At 37.0% G+C, this 22,781-nt stretch overlaps 1 protein-coding gene across 9 annotated transcripts in view; it reads left to right on the top strand.

Annotated features, from left to right (window-relative positions):
- Nucleotides 1-22,781, top strand: part of DMD (dystrophin) — a 2,122,179-nt gene that overhangs the window by 1,766,689 nt on the left and 332,709 nt on the right. For all 9 annotated transcript variants that reach the window (XM_074323910.2, XM_074323908.2, XM_074323912.2 and 6 more), the window contains 2 exons: nucleotides 5,551-5,671; nucleotides 6,290-6,558. In XM_074323910.2, coding sequence (XP_074180011.2) covers nucleotides 5,551-5,671; nucleotides 6,290-6,558 — 390 coding nt within the window. The remainder of the gene's footprint in view (nucleotides 1-5,550; nucleotides 5,672-6,289; nucleotides 6,559-22,781) is intronic.

Here is a 22,781-nt window from a genome sequence, read left to right as displayed (position 1 = left end):
CTACTCAACCAAACTATTGACCCCTTAAGGACAAAGATCAGGTCCCTACCTTATACATAATAGATTGAAAAGAAATATTTTTGAATGAATATTAGCCAGCAGTCAAGTCACCCAGTTGGTTAATATTTGTGATGTATAAATACTATTCATCAGATAATGTAACCTTCAAAATAGATTTACCTTGGGGTTTACTGCTAGTGTAATTTTCTAGTACATGACTCTTTTCAGTTTATTTTGTAAACCTTAAGAAGCTAAAGGAAAAATTCTGATTTAGTATGCCTAATTTTTTTCTCATTTGTAAGACAAAATATTATTTTCTTCTCATGGAGGTGCTCTATGTCTTTAGTAGTTTTTTTCTATTTCTTCCCTTTCACTCTTTTGGACCAAGGGCCTGGCTCTCTTGGAAAGGGGAAGAGGAAGGTATTGGGAAGAGGATGGGTTTTAAAGAAAATAATATGATCTTTTCAAAAGATTCAGGAAGTAAATCTCTTAACATTTGAATACTGACATCTAAATAGTGTAAAGATGTATTCTGCATGTGTATGGGAGAAGGATTTTACATACAATACCTTTTAGATATCAGCACATGATTGAACCTATTTACAGTAGAACCTCAGTTTTCGAACGTCTCCGTTGATGAACATTTTGATTTATGAACGCCATACACCCGGAAGTAAATGCTTCAATTTTCGAACACGCCTCGGAAGTCGAACATGTCATGCGGCTTCCGCTGAGTGCAAGATCCTGAGGCCTAGCTGTCGGCTGTCACGTTCGAAAACCGAGGTACCACTGTATCTGATTTAAAATATTAATCATAATCTATGAGAAAAATCAGTATTGTGTATGAGTATATATTTTCCCAAACGTCATTCAAATAGACGTTCTTTGAAAGGCAAGACACTTATTATCAAACCTCAAGGCTCTTGTCATTGCATCTTCTTGGGTTTGTCTTAAAATGTCTTCATTTCCTTCCTTTTAAAATGCAATGAACTGTTTTAACATACAGCTTATGGTAAGTTGATTAGGTATTGAAAAATTAGCTTTCCATTATTTTAATGCAGAATCTTCATGGGGTTTTTTTTGTCATTGGTATTATTGTTGTTTTTACTAAAGAAGTCTATCTCCTTTAAAATCCATGCTACAAAGGCCCATTGCCTAGAACAATGTCTGGTACATAGTAGGTGCTCAAAGTTTGTTATATGAATTGATGGAAGAGGACCTTTCATATAACTGCATTTCAAGTGACATATTTATAGTTTTTCCCACATAGTAAGAAACATTACCGTTTTCTTTATCCTCTCGTTTTCTTGAACCAACTATTTCTTCCTTTCTTCTGGAGTTTTTACCCTTTTTGGAATTTTGTCTAAATCTTTGCAAGTTCTGAAGATACAATCACTTAACTTTCTCTTCCATCCACTTTCTTTTCTTAATTTCAGGCAACAATGTGAAAATAGTGGTGCTTATGTCTTTGTAATAATAGAACTTCCTTTGTCTTTTCTTTAGACTCATTTTAATCCTCAGTGACTCATATTTAAGAAATGAACTGTGCAGCTGTGGTGGAGCTAAGCCCTTGGCAACAACTCGAGGGGCAAACAAGTGGTCTCTCACAGTGGATGGATGGTCCTTATCCTTAAATTATTTCCTGTTCAGTTTTAACAATGGAATTGCGTCATCAAACAGTGTCTTGGTCTTTTTAAGTTTGACAGGACCTTTAAGATCCATTTCCTTATTTTACAGACTTTGTTCCACTTAGCTCCACTTTCTCCTGTCCAGGTTGTTAATATATTCCTCTCTGCTATGGTGACCAATTGTCCTGCATTGAAAGTCTCTCATTATATATACATCACAGTACCTGGCAAACCAGGGTGGTTGGTTACCCTACCACTAGCTTCCATCTTTCAGTCTATGTTCAAACCATTTCTATCCTTAGAAGATCTTCTCTGTCCTCCTGTCCTGTCTTTCTCTTTTCAATCTAAAAAAAAAAGATACTGCAAAAATCATTTTTATTTGAAACACCTACTCCATCTTCTCCTACTCATTCCTCAGCTAAACCTACTTCTGAGGCTACTGCCCTCCACTGAAATTTCTCTTACCAAGTCCCATGAGCACTTTTTAGTCCTGATTTTGCTTTAAGTATGTGTGTCACAATTGAACACTCTTAGTTACTTTCTTCCTCTCAAACTCTCACTCTCTCTTCAATAGTACTATACTCCTCATTTCCACCTATATCCATTCCTTTTTGGCCTTTCATGGAATCCAGTTTCTCTGTCTGCCCATTAAGTTTTCGTATCCTCCAGGATTTTCTTTTCAGCCCACTCTAGTAACTTGAGCAAGTTCATCTACTTATGTTATTTTAATCCTTGCCTATATGCATAATCATAGGCATAATCATAGGCACTGAATGGATATTAGCTTGGTGAGAGAATGACTTCTAAATCTCCTGTCTTCCCTCTAAACATTAGACTTATATTTATTTCCTTCTGGAATGAATGTTACCTCTCCAAGCTGAGCATATCACATCTCCTTATTCTGTTCCCCATACAGAACCCACCCACCCCATATTAATGTTGTTTTTTAATATTTGTCTTTATTAACTTTATCCTGAATGTACATATGAGATGTCCTGGGTCAGAGACAGATTTATTTTCATTACTTAACAGTAAATATCACCACCATCCTCTTCCCTTTGCCCAAGTCTTACCCCTGGAGAGACATAATGAGAGCAGACGAAAAATTTTTCCTGCATGAGCGTCTGGGTACTCCATAGGCAAGAGACCAGAAAAGGAGATTTTTTTTCCCCTCTGTTTACAAAGGAGAGGGGGACACTTGTCCCCTGTTCCTTCTGAAAGGGTCTCCTTGAAAATTTAATGGGCCTGAGTCCTATCTCCAACTTCTCCAGGAGCCAGCTAGCCCCATGGGTCTCAGGTTTTACAACCTAGAAATGTCCCTAAGTTCTGGACTTCGTTTTTTTGTTTATTTGTTTGTTTGTTTTGTTTGTTTGTTTTTAATGTAAATACCTAGACAGGAAGCCACTCCAGTTTTTCTGACAACATGGAGCTTCACCTAGGAACCTACCCTGGGCTATGATCATTTGGCCCTCTTGGATCAGAGAATTTAGCTAGACAAATGGCTGCAGATCTAATGCTCATGTCTTGGAAGGTTCTCAGGAGGCTGGACCTTTTCATCGCTGTACTGAGAAATCCAGGAGAGTTGATTTCCTCACATTTAGTTTAATTGCACCCAGCATTCATTCCTCTACTCAACCTAGAAACTAGGAGTCATCCTTGCTCCGTCTTCTCTCTTCTGCCCAGCATCTATTCAGGTACCAAAGTCTCACATCTCTGTTCTCTAAACATTTCCCTACTCTAGCTGTGTCTTTTTCTTTTTTTCTGGTACCATTTCTCTGGATCCGATCTTCATAACTTTTCACTGAATTCTTTTAATTTCCATTTAACGTGTCTCTCTGATTCCATTTCTGCCCTTCTCAAATCCACACTCTGTATTAATGTCAGGGAAATCTGTCTGAAACATACACATGCCCATGCCACTCCCCTGCTTAGATCTTTTCGAAGCTTCCTGATTACCTACTAGACAACACCTAGGCTTAGCAGGGCACATACAGTCATAGGTTGAGCTTCAAGTTCTGGCTGAAAGGTCTAATATACTTTGAGATGACAGTGTCCTGCTTCATCTCTGGACATGTCCTCTCCTTATGCTTTATGTTCTAGAAACACTGGCCTACTTGAGAAAACTATATATGTCACACTATATTATGTCCTATGTCTTCACACCTGCATTTTTGTCTTCTTTCTTTCCTCTTCCTCTAACCTGCTCTTCTCTGTCTAGCTCATGTTCATGCTTTAGAATTCTTTGTAAATATTATCATATCCAAGAAGCCTTTCCCAATTTCCTTTCCCATATAATGCAAACCTATAGCACTTTCTACATTGTATTGAAATTATTTATATGTTTGACTCTTCTGCTACGTACTGAAGTTCTAATATAAGAACTATATACATCTACACACATTCATGTGTGCAGAGAGAGAGAGAGAGAGAGAGAGAGAGAGAGAGAGAGAGAGAGAGAGAGATTTCAAATGAAGTATTAGAGGGAGAATCAGACTTACCTCTAAGCAGAGTAAATAACCCACATACTCTGTATGATTTCAAGGGTGCAAAAATACCCCACTACACAGAAATTACCTCTCCATCTACAGGCTGAATCTAATATTCCACTTACAGAATTTCATTATTTTGGCTCACACACCTTGCCTCTCTCTACTGAATTGGAAATAAATATGGAAGATGAATCATTTTGCAAAGTATCAGACTCAGAATTCCTTTGAATGGTGAACGCCATTAGGATTTTCTTTGTAGATGTGTCACACACTATGGTTATTGAGCACTCCTGTCATATAACACATCTGAAGTTTAAAGGAACTGCTAATTTTTCTCCCAGTAACAGAACAGCTTAAATTCCGTAGGCAACACTACTAAAAATAAGAGAGAATTTTTCAAAGATATGAATAATTAAGCCTTAGATCAGGACAATTATTATTACTGTAGTTTTTACACTGATCTATTAGCATTCATGTGGTACTTTATACTTTTATTAACATCTTCCCTTCTGATACTGCAGAATCTGGGTCAGTAGCTGTCTTCCATAGTTTCAGAGCATCTGTTTGTTTATCCTAGAATGTCTCACAACCCTTAGCACTCGATTTTATAAGAATGGTATTGTTTTCACTCTTTTTCTAGTGTGCTATTTTTCTCCCTTCTTTTGGTCCAGAAATTTCTTGAAGGCAGAAACTATGCATTTTGCTTTTCTTTTAACCCCCTGTAACAAGGAAGATTACAGATTAGAGATTTAAAGTGATAACTAACCCCAGTGATCTCAAGACACCTATTCTAGGCCTACTCATTTTTAGCAACTGGTTCCCACAATCCTACCACCAGGATATCTCAGAATATTTCTACCATTCTCAAAGAAGACACAATGAATAACGCAATGGGTATTTTTTTTAATTATTGAGTTTTTAACTTAGTTTACTGTTAATACATCATTTTATTCATTGTCAGACATTTTGGTAGAATTAATGGTGATTATGAATTAGATTGGTTGTGTACTTCAGTACAGCCTAACTTCTTCCAAATGGCCCCTCAAGCTTCCCATTATGTTCTGGATATTCAATCTTTTGGATATGTATAAGTCCTCATTAGCCCTGTTAGGGTTTTACAACATGTATCTTGTGACTTTAGCTCTATATTTTAAGTCTGGCAGTCAGGTTATATAAATAAATCACTCTTATGTTAATGAAAGGACATTAACGGAGCTCCCTAGCCTCTCCAGAATAGTTTTGCAAACATAGTTTTTTCCTGATTAACAGAAATACCCATATAGCCTTCTTTATCATATTATAATTATCAGTTTCTAAATAAAGGTGATACAAGTTGACTTGGGAATTTCATAACCAAGTTCTGAGTCCCTGGGATTAATTTTGAAAAGAGTGTCACAAGCCAAATAAGCATTTCTTTTCACTTCATTTCACAGGCCTTCAAGAGGGAATTGAAAACGAAAGAACCTGTAATCATGAGTACTCTTGAGACTGTACGAATATTTCTGACAGAACAGCCTTTGGAAGGACTAGAGAAACTCTACCAGGAACCCAGAGGTAATTGAATGTGGAATTGTAATAACATATTGATAGAAGGATCAGCGGTGACAGAGCGACCCATCCATTCTGGCTGCCAGGGTCTGGATAGCTCTCATATTTTCTAGGTTAAATAGAATTGATTCAAATTAAACATAGCTGTTGAAAAAGGAATAAGGAGTTATAAACCATCATGCATAAATCTGTTTGCACATTCACAAACAAACATTAAAAGAGATTAGTGATCAGCTATTAAAACATTTAGAAAATAATAAACAAAAGAGATTATCTGTGAGGAGGATTTCTATTGTTACAAAGACTCAAGTTAATTTTCAATTTAAGAGCCTGACTGAAGTAAATTAGAGCTTGTGGGGTGCATCCTAACATTTTCCTGCTCGATACTTAAATGCATCCTGAATTATCTGATTGATACAACGTAGAATAAAATCGCTCAGGGAGACAGACTTCAGATGTGCTGGACTATATCAAAATTTATGCCAAAGTGCAAAAGAGCCATTAATCTGTAGCTTGGCCTCTTGTTAAACTGTACTCTCTTTCTTGCAGTATGACCTTTTCAACAATGTTTTTCTTTAAACAAAAATGAATGTGACCTAAAACCTTGTCGTATTACCAATTTAGAGCTACCTCCTGAGGAGAGAGCCCAGAATGTCACACGGCTCCTACGAAAGCAGGCTGAGGAGGTAAACACTGAGTGGGAAAAATTGAACCTGCATTCTGCTGAGTGGCAGAGAAAACTAGATGAGGCCCTCAAAAGGCTCCAGGAACTCCAGGAGGCCACGGATGAGCTGGACCTCAAACTACGTCAAGCGGAAGTGATCAAGGGATCCTGGCAGCCCGTGGGTGATCTCCTCATTGACTCTCTCCAAGATCACCTTGAAAAAGTCAAGGTACCGTCTACTACTTTCCTTCGGGGCCCTTTGAGAGACTCAAAAGAGGTTCTAATCTGAACTCTAGTGCAGGATTTTCTTCTCACATAGGTAAAAATAGGGCTCCTAAGCATTAGCAATCAGTCTGTCTTTCACAAATTCAGTCTTCTTGCTTGTGGTATTTTCTTGAAGAGAAGATAGTGAGCTAATCGTCTGACTGTCTTCACTAATACAAAACAAAATCTTAAAAAGTTACAGGGCAAAAAAAATCATTTGATTTTGCTATTAGGAAATTAATAGTAACTAAGAAGTGTTTGTACTACAGTGGTCTGGTTCACATGTTTATGTGTGTGTTGTATGTTCTCTGTGGCATGTAGTATCAGGGTTGGAAAACATACAACACTTAATCAAGAGCCAGGAGTCTAGGTTTGGGCCTTTTTGCTGACTAAACTATGTGACTGGGTTGAGTTATGGTACCTGTTATGGCCGTTAATATTGCCCTTCCCTTAGAAAGCAATGTGTATAACACAATTTTTTTATTAGTTTCATGTGTACAAAACAATGTAATAGTTAGACATTTATACCCTTCACAAAGTGATAACCCCGCTCCCTGTATAATACAATTTTTAATTGTATTGGCCCATTGTAGATACTAGGAAATGTCGTTACATATTTGAAATACTTTTTAAAGTAAATTTATTGGGGTAACATTAGTTAATAACATCCTATAAATTTCAGGTGCACAAGTTTATAATACATCATCTGTATATTCCACTGTGTGCTCCTTACCCAAAGTCTATTCTTCTTCTGTAACCATGTATATGACCCCCTTTACCCCTTTCGTCCTCCCCCCACCCCCTTTCCCCTCTGGTAACCACAGTTCTGTTGTCTGAAATACTGTCCATGAGACCAAAGTTACATTCCCTTTTGGAACAAAGCTGATCAATATATTTATAAAGAAAGAATATACATAGTTAGGAGTATCATTGTAAAAACCAGCAACTCGAAGCATATTTTGTTTACTCATCTAGTATCAAAACCAACAAACGTCCTCCCAGATTCAAATTCAAAATAAGTGACTTCTCACCTGCACTTGGCATTCTAGAAGGTCTTTTCTCCGTTGGCTTCCATGGCACTGTGCTATCTGCATTCTTCTTCTTCCTTTTTTCCCCTTAATTCTGAAACTCACCCTAGCCTTCAAATGTTGGTGTGCCAAATTTCTAACCTTAGTTCAGGTCTCTTTTTATTGCATAAATGCTCCCAGTGGGAAATGGCATGGATGGTGACAAATCTAAATTTCTAGTCTGGACCTCTTTTCTGATCTCCTAACCCATATGCCATTAGAATCAAAATAGAACCATTCTGAAACCCCGTTCATTTGTACTCCCGTTGGTTTGTCCCTTCCCTTACTGCTATGCCCTTTTACCTGCCCTTTCTTCTGTGCTTCTTATTTCAGTGACTGGATCATAATCCAGCAAGTTGCCCAGGCTAGAAACTTGAAGTCCGTCCTTAAATCCATCTACATTTTCACTGACTGCACTTGATTGCTCCTTTTACATCAGAATATCTCTTTTTATGTTTTCTCTCCTCTTTTCAACCGTGTCCTGGTCTGACCTTCAGTATCTGGTACTCAGATTATTGTATTCTACATCTTTAAATCCCATTTCTCAGTGAGTGTACCTGGCATTATTGGAAACACTACCTTTTAAATATTTGGTGAATGAATGAACAGTCTCTACTGCTATTTCCGCATTATCCATCCTCTTACCACTCCAGTCCAAACTGCTTAGAGGAGACTGCCTGCCTGAGAATGAAGCCCAGTGGATGGAGAGGGCAGGTGGCCCTTTTCTTCCTAGCCCTGGCTTCAGTTCCTCACTGTTATTTTCATACCCCAGGCCATTGAGTTCAGTCTGACCTTACCACCCTTTGGTCCAAATATGCCATCTTCTTTCATTACTCTCTACCTTTGCAAATGTGCTCTTCTCTCCACCTGGGTCACTCCACGTTCTCTGCCTGCTGAAATGGCACCTGTCTTTGTAGTTTGCCCTGAGTGCCTCCCATCCCCAACTCCCATCAAACAGAAGAAACTGCTCTCAATTCAGTGCTTTCATAGATTACCACATATGTGTAAATTGTCCCACTTAAATTTTACCTCTATTGTAGCAAGTCAGTTATATACTTCTTTTCTCCCAGAGAAAGGGAGGGTCCTAGGAGCAAGGATAATGCTGTGTATCTTTGAACTCCAAGCAACATGTAAGGAATCTGATTCAGCTTCTTTGTTCCTTCACTCAATGACTATTTATGAGCCACTATACAGCGTGCTATACATGTAGTTATGAATGAAACAGACTTGGTCTTTGCCCTCATGAAGTCTGTAGTCTAGTGTTGATTTGATTCGATCTTTGTTAAGATAGCATTAAAAATGAAAACACTATTTTTATCCAAATACATAGGAACTAAATTTTTAAAAAAATTCCCCCCCAAAATGACAAGTTTAGGAGAATGTCCCAAAATGAACTAAATTAGTTAATAAATCAATTAAGTGGCTGGATATATATCGGCTTTAGAGGAGACATAAAGGATTCATTGTTAGCCATATCTGTCACACAGGAGTGTTTGTAGGATACTTAGTATAGATGGCGAATGTGTGCAGCATGATTTAATAACAAAAAATAAATAAAAGTAGAACAGCTTACATGTCCGCTAGCCCTTACCCAACCCTATTTGCAGTTTTCCTTTTATGTCCCCTTTCTTACCTGTTCTTGATCCTAAGACCAAATCTATTTTCCATACCCTACCTGTAAGACTCTCATTCTGATCCCAATAATAACAAAGCATATACATCTTAAATAGTCCTTTAAAAAGAGCATATATATATATATATATATATATATATATATATATATATATCAACACTTCTAAGATACACTTAAGTTATAGTAACTATCAGAATATTTATGAACTGGTCCTAATAGATGTGATCATTTTGGTTTCTAAACCAGTATTGCATAAGTATTTTATGCATAATTTCAAGTTACAGATTCCATGAATTCATATATATTTATTTCCCTTCAGTAGCTCCTCTTCATTTTGCAGTAGAAATAAAATAAAACAGTTTTCCCTATTGCATCTCAACAACACCAGCTTTGAAACTCTGAAGCTTTGGTAGTGGGTGGTAGTTTCTAAGGAGTGAATTTGGTGAACCAAAACTTCTTTTCGAAAAGAAGTAGCAGAATATTTAAAACCACTGTTCCCGTTTTTTTCTACTCAGCAATTTAAGGCCTCAGAGGTTCCACACTGTAGGTGACTCCAAATTGATAGCTAGGCATGCAGCCAGAAGAACATTTTATATAGCCATCTCAGTTCATTTTCATCACCCCTAGTGACTCTATCATAATACCCACCTCCATTCTGATCTCATTTGTTAAAGAAGTTGTTATTCCAGCAACTATGGAATGTGTGTTTCTGTAGGATTTAGCATTATATCATTTCATTAGCAAATGTGGCTTTTGGATTTGGAAAATGAATCAAACAACAGCAGCTAAGTCCTGGGACACTATGGAAATGGCATTATTGCTAGGTAATTATCCTCAGGACAGTGTACATAGAGTACTTCAAGAGAAAGGAATGTAATGTTCATATTGACTAAGAGAACCTCAGCCTTCCAAATACAGCTTCCATGGGAATAACCACTAGAATAACATTTAAGTTTTAAATGCCTCTTTGTTTTTAAAATTCATGATTTATAGTACTCATCATATATTTTCAGGCCAGAATCATGATGTCTCCTTTACTGGAAATAATACCAATGTTTATGTAAATACACAAATATTCTTACATTCCTTATAGTCATGGGGAATATGAATAACTCCTTGAATCACTCGGTGCTCTACATAGATCTATAAGTGGAATATAGGCAGACTTTAAATTAGTACAATCACTTTTGAACCTACATATGACAGTTTTGTTCTTAAGAATAATTCCTGTGTGAAACAGTTTGTACGAGTTGGTGTTTTTCCAAGGTTTTTTTTGTTCTAATCTACCATGGTTTCTTTATACTGAGAGTGACGCATCATCCTTGAGCCAGGAATATTTCACAGCCCTTAGTTTGCCTGTTGACTTCAAACACAGTTACTCCACACACTATAGTTAAACTCTCCCAGGCTGCCATCTTGGAATACGCATATTTGTCACACCTATGTAGTTAGGCATTTTATGTTTTCTATCAGACTTTTAACTTAATATTTCTTACTGTGAAGAGTCAAGGGCAGGGATTCAGTGAGTTTTTCCCTGACGTTCTTATAATAAAATATTTTGATTAGACCTTTTTGAATTATAATTGACAACAATGTAATGATGTGTATAGCAGAGTAGGAACTGTGATGAAGCCACCATAGTCCCTACGGTGAAGTTCACCATATGAAGAAGCTGTTCTGACTTATTTATGTTCAGCATTCACACCTAAAAATTTAAGAAGAAAACTGGCAAAAGCATCTCTTCAGGCCTACCATCCTGAGTCCCTGTGGCTTGGTTTATCTGAGAAATTTGTCAAAGAAATGCTGTCTCAGAATTTGACTTTGAGAAAACCAAGTACGTTTCCTTCTGACAGATAATGTGAAATGTGATGTAACATATTAGAATGCCATAGACACTTTGACAAGCCAGAAGCTTTCAGCCATGTGCACACAACTCTATCGTCCCTTACTGCTTTTGTCATCTTAACCCTCGTTCTAATGTTTTATTATTTTATTGATTCTGTTATATGTGTCATTTATATGCATCAACCTGAAATCCTTTTCTTATATATGAGTTTTATAGAGGAAGTTTATAATCCTTTCCTGTAGAGATGGGGGATGCATGGTTACACAGAACCCTCACAAACTGGGCAGCCCTAAGGAGCATTCCAAATATGTAAGTTCTCCCAACTCTGAATAAAGGAATAACATCTCCATAATGAATGAGGTGTACTGCCCATAGTAGCAAAAGGACAGTTTACTAATATTTTGTTAATTGTTACTAACTGCACGTGAATTGCTCTGTGGAGGCCTCTGGTGTTATCTTTATACAAATGCTATCTATATTATATAAGCCTCTGACCGAGAAGAAAATGCAAACAAAAAAGATGCACTCTTTTTAAAATGTGGATTAAATATGGAACTAATGCCTGTCAGATGGAGTAACCAAGGTTTTATATAGTTTTCAAAGCGTGCAATTGTGATGTTTAAAAGCATATGATTTGGCCTTTGTTATCTGGGAATAAGAAAAAGTATTATGGTAAAGTCTCACATACTTGAAAAGAATAGTATTTATTTTTTTAAAAAGAATGATCATTGTTAGCTTTAATAGGGCTTAGAAACTAAAATAGGTATTAGTTATCTTAAAATTCCTGACCAAATTATTTGTTCAGTGTAAAATTAATTGTAAGTTAGCGTTGCCAGGAGACCTTATTAGTTCCCATGTATTCTCTCTCATTTCCTGCTTTGTTTATAAAGCTAAAAGCAAATTACTTAGGACAGCAGTCTTGAATCATGTCCCTTACCCAAGGCATCTGATTGTAGATACTGCTGTGTGTGTTTTAAAAGCCCCTACCTCATCTTAGGCAACGAGAACCTTCGTTTACCATGCTATTCCCATCCTGCCTTTGAAACTTCTGAAAAGACAGTGCAGAGTAATTGTTTCAGACATCTGCTTAGCATACTTTGAAGTGCATATAAGTTCTTTTTCAGTTTCATTTGAACCCCAGCTGTCTTCACCAAAGTCTATAATCAATCTGAATTAAGTTGTCCTACTTCTCCTAATAAGTCTCTTATTAAGTTCTGCATCAGCCTCTTAGGGAGACTTAAAAGCTAATTCATGTAGAATTGCCATTTTCTACTAATTCATTTGTCAGCTCTCCAAATTCCAACGAAAACAATTGCAAAGACTATTAATTTGGCTCTTCATAAACAACTTATGTAAGTGTAGTATACATTGGAACCAAGTAAACGATTTAAAACAGTGGGTGGGAGGAAATGAGCTGATGACATTCAACACGCTTTCTTCTTGACTGTTTCAAGATTCCTTCCGCATTCAAAGCATAAAGCCATTTATTTAATAAGAGAAACATCCTTCTGCTTTTACTTTCATAAATAAGATAATTACTAAGTGAACTTTACTTAAAGATAGGAGAAGGCTTTACAACAGTTGGAAAAGAAACGTGTTCTTTTTGTTATTGAACTTATTTTAATTTGGATTTCTTTGGATTCCTTTGATGGACTGTGATAAAAGAAGAAGCTGGAATTGGCTACCATTGTTATTGCATTAAATCAGAGTTGTACAGCTCTTCTGGTCATGGGATATTTGGGAGGACATGGATAATCAAAATGTTCAGCTAATGAGTTCATCTGACATTATTCTACTAAAGAAGTTTTTAATTTGATAATAAAAATTTCTCCAAAGAATATCATTCTTCCTACTATTTGAAGGCAACCGTATCAAAAACTGATCCTTTAATATGCCAATCCTGTTTACTGAGGATTTACTCCAGTAGCTTTGTTTGTGCTGGTAGTAATTAAAATACTATTCCTCAAGAGTCTTAGGTAATAAAAGACTTTTCAAAACAAAAACTTAAGTAATATATTATCAGCATTAATGGATCTAAAACCTCAATTATTCATTCATTTATGATAAGGTTAAAATCTATACCCAGAGAAGTCTAATCTCATTCTAGAGTGCGAATCTTTCATTTATTTCATGAGTACAATTGTACTGGGAATTATATTTATGGCATCTTAGTTTTCCTGGGAATATTATTATTTAGCACCAAGCTGAGGGAACAAGAATTTTTATTAGCTTGTGTGTACTTACGCATATGCCACGTTAACTAGAAACAGTTCTAAAATGTGAGTTATTTAGCTGAAATTCCATATTTCCTTAGGAAAAAAATGAAAGCACACAGCCAATCTGTATTTTGATTCTCCTTTGACATCTACCAAAGTTGTAACCAGTTCATAGTTCAGAGTGGTGTTGCTCTCGTACCATAAGCACAACAAGGAACGAATTAAGAACAAATAACCCAAGGAGTGGGCTCCTGCTGTGTTCCTGTCATGCTTGGCAATTACAATTTTCGAAAATACACAGCTAACATTGGCACTGATATTATACCTTACACAACCTTACATTAAGTTGCTCTTGGTCAACCAGCTTTCTGAGTATCATGGGAACAGCTGTGCTGGTGATATTACTGTAACCCTCTCCTTTTAATGGGGCCTCAGAAGAGGAAACTTTTTCATAACAAGATTGTTACACTAAAATAATATTCTAGTTCTATTTTACACTTAGTATGGATTTTTCTATCAACTGTATTTGCCAAAAGCAGTTCTTCTCAAACTTCTCTACTTCAATTTCCTTAATGGTCAAGGAAATGAAGCCTGATACCTTCCCCCTTTCACCTGCTTACCTCCTTTTTCCATGAGCCTGAAATTTCTTTTATGTTTCTGGTTTTGTTTCTTCAATCTCATATCAGTCGTATGACCTTCTCCGTCGTGTATGAGTTGTGTTTTAATATGAAGACGGTTTTCTCTAAAATCTCAAGTGAAGTGAATCCTGCAATACATTCACCTATGGGTATGAAAGCATAAGTTGAGAAGCATGAAATGAAAAATTGCCCAATTTGTGCAGGCCTCATCTCTTGCCATTACCTTGCTGTTATGTACACATACATAAAGAGTAGATCCTCGCCATTTCAAATTTATCTTTTGCGGTTTCATCTGATCCTTGTCACCCCAAAGACCCATGACTTGTAGCTCTCTGTAATTTTGAACACGGATTCTTTGAAGCTTTTGTGCAGCAGTCACTTAACTAATGTCTTACTGGTGTTATAGGTCAGGTTTCCTGGAAGCAGACCCTCTGAACAGGGGTCTGGGTGCCCATGATTTATAGGTGGTCTGCTTTCAGGAGACGATTGTGTAGAAGTCAGGGAAGCATAATAAGAGAGAAGAAAGAACCAAGCAATAGTACCATCTCCGGCAAACTCTAGCTTTATATCCTGATCCATAAGGAGAGAGCTGTAGAGTATAAACCACATAGTAGAACTGTCCTGTTATACCCCAGCCAGTCATTGGCTATGGGCAGTAGTTTGCGAGTAAATATCAACTGGCTCTGAAAAGGGGTGAACAGTGATCTGTAGTATTTTCCAGTTGTCATGGTGTAAATACGCTCACCATGGCTGACTTGAGCTACCAAGATGATCTCACTAAATGCAGACTCGAATACACACACAATTGACTCTTGGGCTCTGCTGTGGCCCACCACTGGGGACATGAATTACCTCCTAGGCCCAGGGTATGTGTTACCTCCTGGACTAGGGGATGCCCATCAGTAGAGGTCACCTTTCTGAAGAAGAGAGGCAGCTGTGAGACATTAGTAGCCAACAGTCACAGCAGCTGGGGGAGAGATGCCCAGGCCAGGAAAAGCACCCCCTGCAACTGGTAAGCAAACATAGTATTCCACTCAGCTTTCCATATCTCAGTGTGGCTTTTTCAATGCTGTTGTGTTCCTATCCATGCCATAATTCTTCAGAAGTGATGAAAATTTTGTTTATGCAACATACACCCTTTCCCCAACCCTACCTCCTAGGTACTTATTGGACGGAATTGGTAATGAAAGAGAAGAGTTCATGAAAAGGTGAAAGAAAATGATGATTATTAGTAAGAAAATGGCTTTATAAGTGACTTTGGCTTTATAGGTATATAATCTGTGTCTCAATTGATCAGACATTTTTGCTCCGAAATCTTGATGTGAATAATGGCCTACTCTTTCTGAATCTCTGTTGTAGAAGACCTTCACAGTTTTTGGAAAAAGACATTCACACTTATTCCAATTTTTCTATTGGTATTTTAATGGCACTTGTACCATTTGGGGTTTGCTTTAGATGACATTGCCACTATTAATACTTTAAAATTCAGATATTTACTCACTTAATTTTTTTACTTTGTTTAAATTTCATCACATTTACCAATAACAACAATTAAATTTAAAAATTCTCCTCATAGTTTCCTGCCAAACAGACTGATTACAAGCCAAGTGCTTTAAAGAGTTTCTGAAATCCGGGGCATTCAGAATAGTTAATACTATTCAACTTTTTAAAATTGAAACTGCTTATTAGTTATGAATAGCTGATCCAGGAGTTCCTACATCTCATGACTTATCTTGTCAACCCATTAAGGATCTGCATTCAGGAGAGGATGGTATATGTTTGGGTGTAGAAATGAAGATGGAGGTGGGGTGAAACTAAAAGAGCAACTAGGAGAAAGTAGGAAATAATCTTAACTGCAGTAATGGGAGAAAGGGGATTTTTTTTCCCCCTCAAGTGGTTCAAAACCACTGTTAAATGCCTGTGAAAAGTTCTTATTTCTGGTATAGGGTGAGTGATATCTATAATGAGGATTTTGGAATAAATATAATAGAAACGGATATCCTAAAATACACTTTAATGTTAAACAAGAAGCATTCAAAACAAATTTTCCCCCTTTTTCTGGAATTCTGGGGGTAGAGCTAGGGAGGTGGAAATAAAGGAAATTTTACCATAAAAGTAATTTGATTAATGCCAATGTAAAATTGAAATAGCTATGTATAAACCCATTCAAATCAAGTATACACTAAATAATTGAGTTAACTGAATTAAGCAGAGTAAGGGTACATTGATTTTCAATGTTTTTGAAAATTGGTCCACATATCATTGTTATGTTTTTGTTTGTAAACTTCAATATTTATTAAGTTTCCACAGTGTGTTCAGCCCTGAAATATCAAACTCTGTTAACCAGAATGAGCCTAGAGAATCTAGTACTAAGATAAATTTCTATTTCCTTTTACAGAATTGATTTTTATGGTGAACTTTTTTTTCAGATAGTTAAGAGCCTGCCAGTTCTGTTTCAAAACATACTTGTTTTTAGAAGTCCTGTTCCCTGGGATTCTGAATTATTATAGACCCCGTGGGCTCATTTGGAAGTTTTCCCTATCAAATATTTAAATCCGATCATAATCTTAATGTGGCATTAAGCAAATTAGCAAAAAAGAATAAAGTCAATTTATCAACAGTTATACTAAAGTACAGTCATTAAATAGCAAATAAAGTGAATGAGGAAAGTAAGCAACATATTGGTTTGTTTTTTTCGAAGTGGGTGACAAACCACTGCCAAGTTCCATTTTATTTATTTACTACTTTAAAACATTTTAATCTAATTTGGAATCTATACAATTGATGTGAACCTATTAGGTCTCGTTACAAAATATCCATTTAATTGCCCTGTGGTTTAAGGTTCTTGTCTGTCCCGAGGACTACAGGCAACAACATTTCACTTGCTTCACCCACTACTTGTCTGTTGGCTATTGGCCTCCACATATTTCTAGCAGGGACGGGGCTAAAGACAGAATGGTTCATGGTTTTCAACCTACACAAACCCCATACTAGAATGGCCACAAGGATTATGCAATAAAATGATGACTTTTGTGCATACAGTAAAGCATAAGGTTCATTAAAAGAAATTTAAGCTAAACAAAGGAGCAAAAGTTCTATTGATCCTTTGGCTTAACACAGTGAATAAAATATTACCTTTGGAACCACGCTGACATTTTGTTACAAAAGTTGAAGGAAGACATTTTCAAGGTTGTCTCAGCATTAAAATTGCTTGGGGGTTGGAGTTGAATGTCATATGCAAGATGGCTCTTAATGAAATCTGACCCACTTTAACTTTCAAAAAAAATCTTGAATTCTTAGTGAAAAGATTACTTTTTTAAGATTTTAAGCCCTTTTTTTCCAAATGAAATAGCATTCTCCTTTAGATAATCAATACAGAATCACTCCCACAGCTTTTTGAGGATACCAAGTCATACTCCTTTTTTGAAAAAGAAAAAAATCTATTGCTATTAAAGTATCTCTTTGTTACTTGAATACCAATCGCTTTTTTTAAAGGGTAGATTTGGCCAATGACTTTGAACTTTTTTTTTGAAGTAACATTTAAGTTCATTGATTAGACAGTTTGACACATAGACTCACTCATTTGTGTAAGTAGTATTTTATTCATCATTCACATGTACTTAAGTGGATATTGCCATGATAACAGTTGTCATAACAGAACATAACAGGATTTGAATTTAGATCTTACCTTAAGATGTAATCAGAAAAATTAGAGGAATATTTTTAAAGTAAAAGTCCTCAATATGTGGTGAAAAAAATGAACAACTGAGTAAACTCTTGACTCCACTTAAGAAGCTAGATCTTTCACACACACATACACACACACACACACACATACATCTAGGTAAAAATAATAACCATTAACGTATCTGGAGGGGCAACATTGGTTGAAAGCAAATACTTAAATCTTTCTTTTCAGGCTAGGAAGATGATGGAATGAAGATGAACCATTATTAAAAGTTTACCAATGTAATTTTTAAACATGCTTTTGCATAGATTTTAGTGAAGAAAATCCATTTTATGTTGATTTCATTTGACTTTAAGTAGTAAAATATCTTGTTCTTCTATTGTTCCATTTGTAAGTAAGAAAGGCATTTTGGAATGACTACATAAAACCATTTATTAAATTCAGGAGCTACAATAATCTGAAAGTAAAAGTAGATATCGAAGGACATTATACAATCCTTTTCAGCCCGCTTCCATTTAATTATTTTTATCTCAGCTCTTAGAAAATTTATATTCATCTCTGGTTCAGTTCTGCTTTAGTATTTCTAAGTTGATAACAATATATTGAATGGAAAATCAAATCAGCAAAATTCCATTTTGTTTCAATAGTGAGTGCCTTCCCCATAGAACTAAAATTAAATAAATGTGCCCAGTATGAAGCAAACTAGGGGTAGCATATTGCACAGGTAACTCACAAACCTAGATTCTTCTACTAATCATTATTTATGCATGCAGAAGTAGCTTCATTTGTTTTAATGGAAAAAAGAATCTCTTGAGAACTATATACAATACCATATTTTGTCCTATATTTGCTTGGTTAAAATGTTGCATTTTATAGCAATGGATACATTTGGCTTGGAATTTGTTTCTTTATAACCTGGTATAATAACAATCATCCTTTAAATGAAATGATATTCATCAGAGTTAAGCTGCATTCTCGTAAGAACTTGGTCTGTTTTGTGCACTGCTGTGTCCCTAGTCCCGGGAACATTCCCTAGTAATATCATAGTTGCTCAAGAATATTTTTTGGAATGGTGAATAAATAAGCATGCACAAAAACAGAGGGCAAAATGCTCTTTCACATATGTAAGACCTTCAAAAACTATTTTACAGACAATTTTCTCCCATTGGCAACCATCCTGTTTCTGACCAATCTTACTTCTTGGCCAAATCTCATTGTCACTCGTCAATAGTAATTCCATATTTCCTTAGAAAAAAATGAAAGCACACAGACAATCTATATTTTGATTCTCCTTTGACATCTACCAAAGTTGTAACAAGTTCATAGTTCAGAGTTGTGTTGCTCTCGTACCATAAGCACAACAAGGAATGAATTAAGAACAAATAACCCAAGGAGTGGGCTCCTGCTGTGTTCCTGTCATGCTTGGCAATTACAATTTTCAAAAATACACAGCTAACATTGGCACTGATATTATACCTTACACAACCTTACATTAAGTTGCTCTTGGTCAACCAGCTTTCTGAGTATCATGGGAACAGCTGTGCTGGTGATATTAATGTAACCCTCTCCTTTTAATGGGGCAGCTTGCTTTAGATGGGGCAACCAGGGAAGGGCTCACTTTCATGGTCACATTAACTGACTACTGAAGTACATAAAAAGAAGCCAGCTAGGCAAAAAGCAGAAATACAAAACTCCAGGTCGAGGGAACAGCATGCCCGAAGGGTCTAAGTCAAGAATAAGCTTGTTGAGTTCTAGAGACTCACCATCTTCTACCTTCCTGTTTAAAAGGCCAAATTCTCAGGCCTATTCTGGACCTACTGAGTCAGAAACACTGGGGTGGGACCCAGCAAACTCTGCGTGAACAAGCCCAACACATGATAATGACGCACGCTGTTGTTTGAGAATCACTGTTTTAGATGCCATGTAGAGAAGGGTGAGAGTAAGACTACCCCCTAGGCAGGGGCAGTGGTGGTGGCAAATGTGGGCACAGACCATGGACATTTTCGACTGGCAGAAATGTTTACAAATTCAAAATACCCGTTACATCTGAAATTTAATCTAACTCCTGAGTTTGAATGTCAGTGTCTTAGTGGTTGATGGTTTTTAACGGTTTATGGATTATTACTTATTCTTAAATAAGTAAATAGATTTCATTAATTGCCATTTTGCTTGATGTTTTGTCACATATAATTAAAATTTCTCAGAAAGAAAATATTGGCATTTCTTCTGTTTCCTTAGCAGCCTGAAAACATGGTCTGCTTAAATGATTTATTTATACTCATTAGAGGCCTTTTTATTTTAATTGTGCAAATTTTGCATTTAACCTCCGTAAAACACTCATGAACTACCTTCCTGTTTGTTTTAATTGTGCCATTAGAAAGCTATGAAAACCTTGAACTGTTTGGGGGGTATTTTGGTTAATTTTTTGGTTTGTTTGCTTCTTTTTCTATAAAGGGGAAATAATTAGCAGTAAGAGTTAGGATTATAGAAACAAGTTTCGAAGGAAATTAAAGTAACTAAGATGTGTACAACTTGTTCTTATAAGTAGAAGCCTTTCCTTTGTGACCAATTCTATCCTATTCCTCATTTCCAATTTATATTTGTGAAGGCAAAATGAACAACATGCACAAAAAAGAAAGAAGATGGACATGTTAACATGGTAAAGCTATAAATCTGCTTTTATTTTAAGAACATTGGGGTTATAAGCTTCATAGTGAAGCCATGTCCTGAAAGACGAAGAGTTATGATGAATGTAAATGAGAAAATGTTAAAAAAAAAAAAAAGAATTTATGCTTTTGTGTTTGGGTGCACATTCTTTTTTAATACTACAAACAGAAACTAGAGATCATTTTTCATGAAAACATGAAGATTCTTTATGGAAAAAACACAGCAGTTAATTGCTATTCTTTTAGTGCCACAAATTTGGAAGTGTGGTGACTCTGAGGGGAAACCATAGTTAAAATATAATTACTGTTAATTGCTTGGGAAATAAAAGCACCACATTTCTTCATGCCTTCAAAGTTCACATTGTTTCCCTAAAATCTGTTTTTTGGGTTTTGTTTTTTTTAATTTAACCTACCCTAAATCATCCTGATTATGCTACATCTAGGTCATTAGTTCTGAATCTGTTTCATTATTTATGACCTTATTCAGATTATGCCCAAATATGAAAACGTACAAGAATCGCCCTGAAAACTGAACGCAAGGAAGACAATGGAAATAAACAGCACAATATTTTGCCTTCAGGCTACCACAGTAAAATCTGATGGTGGAATGTAATGCAGCCGCATCTCTATTAAAACAGAGTACATGTTTCAATGGCATAATTTATTGTCAAGAATGTCTCCAACCAGAGGCAAACAGTGATACTGAAGGCAGAGGGATGTACTCAGTCTGCAAACTACACCCTGTGTCTTAGCTCTATACAATCCCTCAGTATTAGGCAGAAATCAAGGACTCTAAGGGAAAGGGTGGGATGTCCCAGTTTTATTGGAGATCTATGGGAAAGCCCCGTAATGTTAGTAATGAGATTTCACGTAAGAAGCCTCTTGCAAGAAAAAAAACAAAAAGTACCTAAGGATGAGGATAAAGGACTGAAGCCTAAGGATAAAGGAGATTGGGGAGCTGGATGAAGTCTGTGTAGTGGACGCTGTTGGCGCCTCAGCCAGACTCCTTCACTAAGCTGGTGCACCCCAGCTCCCCCAGCAACTCTGTGTATGGCTGCTAAAGACTCACAGTTGCACCCTTTTCCAGAAAGCCTCCCTCATCCAAAAGCAAGCCACCTTGCCTGGGAAGTTACTTCACCCCTTCTCTAAGACCGCCCCGGGGGCACCAGTGGCCAGTGACTGAATGACATCGGGATAGAAAAGGACAACCCCCTTGTCTCGAGATGGGACCAACTATGTTATAGTTTGTGCTCCAGAGCTCCCCGTTGGGCCAGGCTGATGCTGGTCTCCAGCCGAGATCACATCCTTACTTAGCTTTCTTGCCTTGTCCTGCTTCTCTCACTCCCCGGCTCTTAAAAGCATTCAGACTCTGCTTCTCCAAAACCCAGCTTAAGGCAGTAAGTATCAGAGACAAAAGCTGAACCTACATCCTGGGCACCGAACCAGGCAGGGAACCAACCAGAGTAAAGAGCCAAGAATTATAGGTAACAGTGGAAGCCTCCAAGCCTGATGCATTGCAATGAAAGATTTGCCTACATCTCATCTTGTGTTGCTTTGTTTTTGGTCCAACGGCATTTGAGTAGCTCCTTCCCCACCCCCTAGGTATTTTAGAGGTGCCAGTAGACCTCGGATCCTCCGGGCAAAGCAGAACATGGTCTATGGCCCTCTTGACCTCAATGGTAGGCACTCACTGTCATCAGGATGATATACCCACCCAGAAATGGACAAGCTACAAAACACAGCTGGGCTGTACCTATCCCCCAAATCTCGGGTCCGTGGGCTCTATGAGGCCTTCCCTGAGCCGCATGTAGGAGCCCCAATGCCAGATCGGTATTTGCAGAACATGATTTCCATCCCCCCCAACACACACACTCAGCTTCTCACTACTAAATCAGCATGAAGAATCTTGAGACTTTTCCTAACACCTCCCCTTTTTCGACTATTTTTTAGTGGCTTGGGTTCACAAACATCTGTTCAGTAAGGTTTCATTGTAGAGAGAAATGCAGTCACCACTTCATTTTTTAAGTCGTATTTATTATGTAAATTTCTCTGTGCAGTGTATATAGTCCTGGAATGACATTTCATCATCAGATCCTAGTAATTTTGAATTCCTGGTGAGACAGGACCTCTATGAATTAGTAGGTTGAGATTTCAGGAAGAATGTCTCATATCCCTAAGAGGGAAAGTTTTTCAGACGTTCAGTAGCACCATTAATATAAAAATTATATTGTACAATTTTTAACTAAACGCATAAATGGCGGAGCTAATTCAAGCATCCCAGAGTCTCCTCTCCTTGCTTGCTTCCTCCTGCTGTGGTCTCTCTCTTGGATTGTCCCAGACTTCCACCACTGACCCCTCTACTTTCTGTCCATCTACAAGTCTTATCTTGCTCCACTTTCCTCCTAATCCAGTTTGTATATCATGGTCTGCTTTT

The sequence above is a fragment of the Rhinolophus sinicus genome, chromosome 18, assembly GCF_057876585.1.
Source record: "Rhinolophus sinicus isolate RSI-liver-muscle chromosome 18, RSI-T2T, whole genome shotgun sequence".
Lineage (NCBI taxonomy): Eukaryota > Metazoa > Chordata > Mammalia > Chiroptera > Rhinolophidae > Rhinolophus > Rhinolophus sinicus.
Note: the sequence above shows the minus strand (reverse complement) of the source record. Positions and strands in the feature narration are given on the sequence as shown.